The sequence below is a fragment of the Phalaenopsis equestris genome, unplaced genomic scaffold, assembly GCF_001263595.1.
Source record: "Phalaenopsis equestris unplaced genomic scaffold, ASM126359v1 Scaffold201376, whole genome shotgun sequence".
NCBI lineage: Eukaryota > Viridiplantae > Streptophyta > Magnoliopsida > Asparagales > Orchidaceae > Phalaenopsis > Phalaenopsis equestris.
The window spans coordinates 6,707-9,291 of NW_018221145.1; the positions used below are offsets into that span (position 1 = coordinate 6,707).

Consider the following 2,585-nt stretch of genomic DNA (forward strand, 5'->3'; position numbering starts at 1 on the left):
AATATTTAGGCATTTATTTGTGTATAACTGCTTGCAAAGTATTTCAAGTATTTGTGGAGATGACAGGTGAAGGCAAAGGCAATAGCAGATGACAGCAACAACGACGATGGCAACGAAGGGTCGCACTTCACACAAGCAGTGTATTTGTAATTCACACAATAGGAAAATTTTAATAAATTAAAGATGAAAATGTGATAATATTGTAAATACATTTAAATTTTTCACTGGGCCTGTTTTCCTTCCTGCCAAACACAAAAAATTTCAAAAGTCATGTATTTCATTCGCACCATGATAGGAACACTTGCAACCATATAACCCAACGTAAAACAAGCTTGCAGTGCCACGAAGTAGAAAAAAAATGCTTCCATGCCCTCTTTTACCTAATCAATTAATGAAGTGTGGGTTAATACTTCAATTTTTCAGTAGTTGGTGAGACTACTGCACTAAAATCTGCCCAAAGATGCCACAAAAAATTCTAACAGTACCCAAAGGAGCATCTATGTTCATGCTAAGTTTTTCTACACTTTACCGAACAACTCATAGGTTTTCTGCATTTTATAAAACCAATGCCACAGCATAACCCTGCATGATGAAGCTAACTGAATAAAACTTTACAAAAGAAGCATAAAAATGAAATGCTATATGCCATAGTCAATCATTCGATGATGTTTAATGTCTCTAACTCCCTCGAGCACTTGAAAATAAATAAATAAATTTAAACCACGAGAAAAATGGAAGATTACTATTACCATGGAGATGATTGGCTGTTGAGTGTTGATCTTCTTTATCAACTCTGCTGCTGAGAAATCCCAATAGCAAATGTTCCCGTCTAAAGAAGAAGTCCAGCAGTAAGACATGAACTTGCTCACAGGGCCCGAAGCTGGCACCACTATGACTGAAGTGACACGATCTGTGTGCCCCTCCAATTCCGTTATCTAGCGACAAAAGACTCCATCTTATCCATCAAATTGCTGTTTTTGGATCCTACTTCGATTCTAACAACCCAAATCCAGAAGATGATAAAATTTAAGAGAATAGAAGTACCAGCATGCCCGTAGATGTGCTGAATATGGAGACGCTATTTCCCGTGCACACGAGGAGTTTCTTCGAGTCATTTGAGAAAGCTGGCGCTGAGGAAACCAAGCTCTGTCCTCCGGTAATCATGCTTGCGGAGTGGAGGTGGATGGGAAGAAGCTCTTCTATTTTATCCTCTGCACTCAGTAAATCCGGTAACTTTGCGCGAACAGGCTCACCTTCCTCGATGCCTTCGGGTTGGAGCGGAGCGCAAAGAGGAGAAAGATGGGAGCTTCGGTGGCCTCTGCACGCCGCGATCCGGTTGCCTTCCCAGCTAGCTCTAATGGCGACTGTATGGCGACGATGGTCACAAAGGCGTTGGTTTTGGGCGAAAGCGGGAGAAGGAGATGCGCGAGGGTTTCGGGCAGTGAGGGGGAAGCGGGGAATAGGTTACTTGTATTAATTTAATGGATTAATGATTTCTTAATATATTATCAAATTAATTATATTATTTTCTTTACAAAAAGATAGAGAAAATTTGGCATCTCTTAAGTTTTCATTAATTGGATCTAATGATGATATTTTTTTTTTGTAATTATTAATAGTGGGATTAAAATTAATTTCTCTTCTCTCTCTAGTTTAAGATAAAGATGCCACTTTTTTTTTATTTTTTATTTTTTATATTGTTATTGACGCTCTTGAAGTTTCACTTGATTATTAGTAAAATAATGGTAATCATTTTTAGTATATTTCTCATTTAATTATCTTGATGACATTTTTTTATTTCTTAAATATTGATTTAAATATTACTACCCCTATTAGATATGCTTTGATTAAGTTTAATAAAATTACAAAAACTTTATATTAATAGTTATAGATCCTTTATAGCCTTTTTTTTTAAGTATGTTGATGAATTTATTGAAGATAGAATTTGCAATATAAGTGGTCTTGTTATGAATTTGTGGCCTTAGAATTACATGGGAGTTATTATTAAACCAACCAAGTTGATTATGGATGATTGTATGTTCTTATTGATCAACTTCATGAGTGGACAATTTGTTGGAAGCACAATTTTTTATTGGTTGTTGGTAGATTACAACTTATTGAGTTTACTATTTGGAATTGTTTGTATTATTGATTTTTTTTTCTGTTAATCCTATAAGTATTAAAAAAAGGATAATTTTTATGATTTCCAATTTTATTTTGTGTGATGACAATGATATTAGGTTTTATATCATTTTTTGGAATAAGATTATGAACTAAAATTTATGATGATCTTGGTATCCTTTTTTTTATATAACATTAATGCTATGTATAAATTTAAAATTATCTAGAAATTTCATAATGTTAATTTGTATCTTTTTAGATTAGATATCGTACTTCCTCCACTTTTTTTTGGAAGGCTATTGTTAAAATTACTTTCAAAGTGAGACATCACCTAAAATTTCAAGTTATTTTAATTAGTTTTTTTTTTCTTTTATGATGTTTAGTTTCATGGCTCTTCTTTTAAAGAGTATTTTTTTTATATTATTTTAATTCATTCAATCATCCTCAAACTACACTTATTAGAC

General features: G+C 33.3%; 1 protein-coding gene across 1 annotated transcript; it reads right to left on the reverse strand.

The window, feature by feature from the left end:
* Window positions 1-221: 221 nt before the first annotated feature.
* Window positions 222-1,452, reverse strand: LOC110035998 (WD repeat-containing protein 75-like). The gene is made up of 4 exons (XM_020740342.1): window positions 1,045-1,452; window positions 750-935; window positions 288-380; window positions 222-242 (listed from the first exon to the last, which is right to left on the reverse strand). The coding sequence occupies exons 1-4, from the start codon at window positions 1,162-1,164 to the stop codon at window positions 222-224; spliced, it is 420 nt and encodes a 139-aa protein (XP_020596001.1). The 5' UTR covers window positions 1,165-1,452.
* Window positions 1,453-2,585: the final 1,133 nt, after the last annotated feature.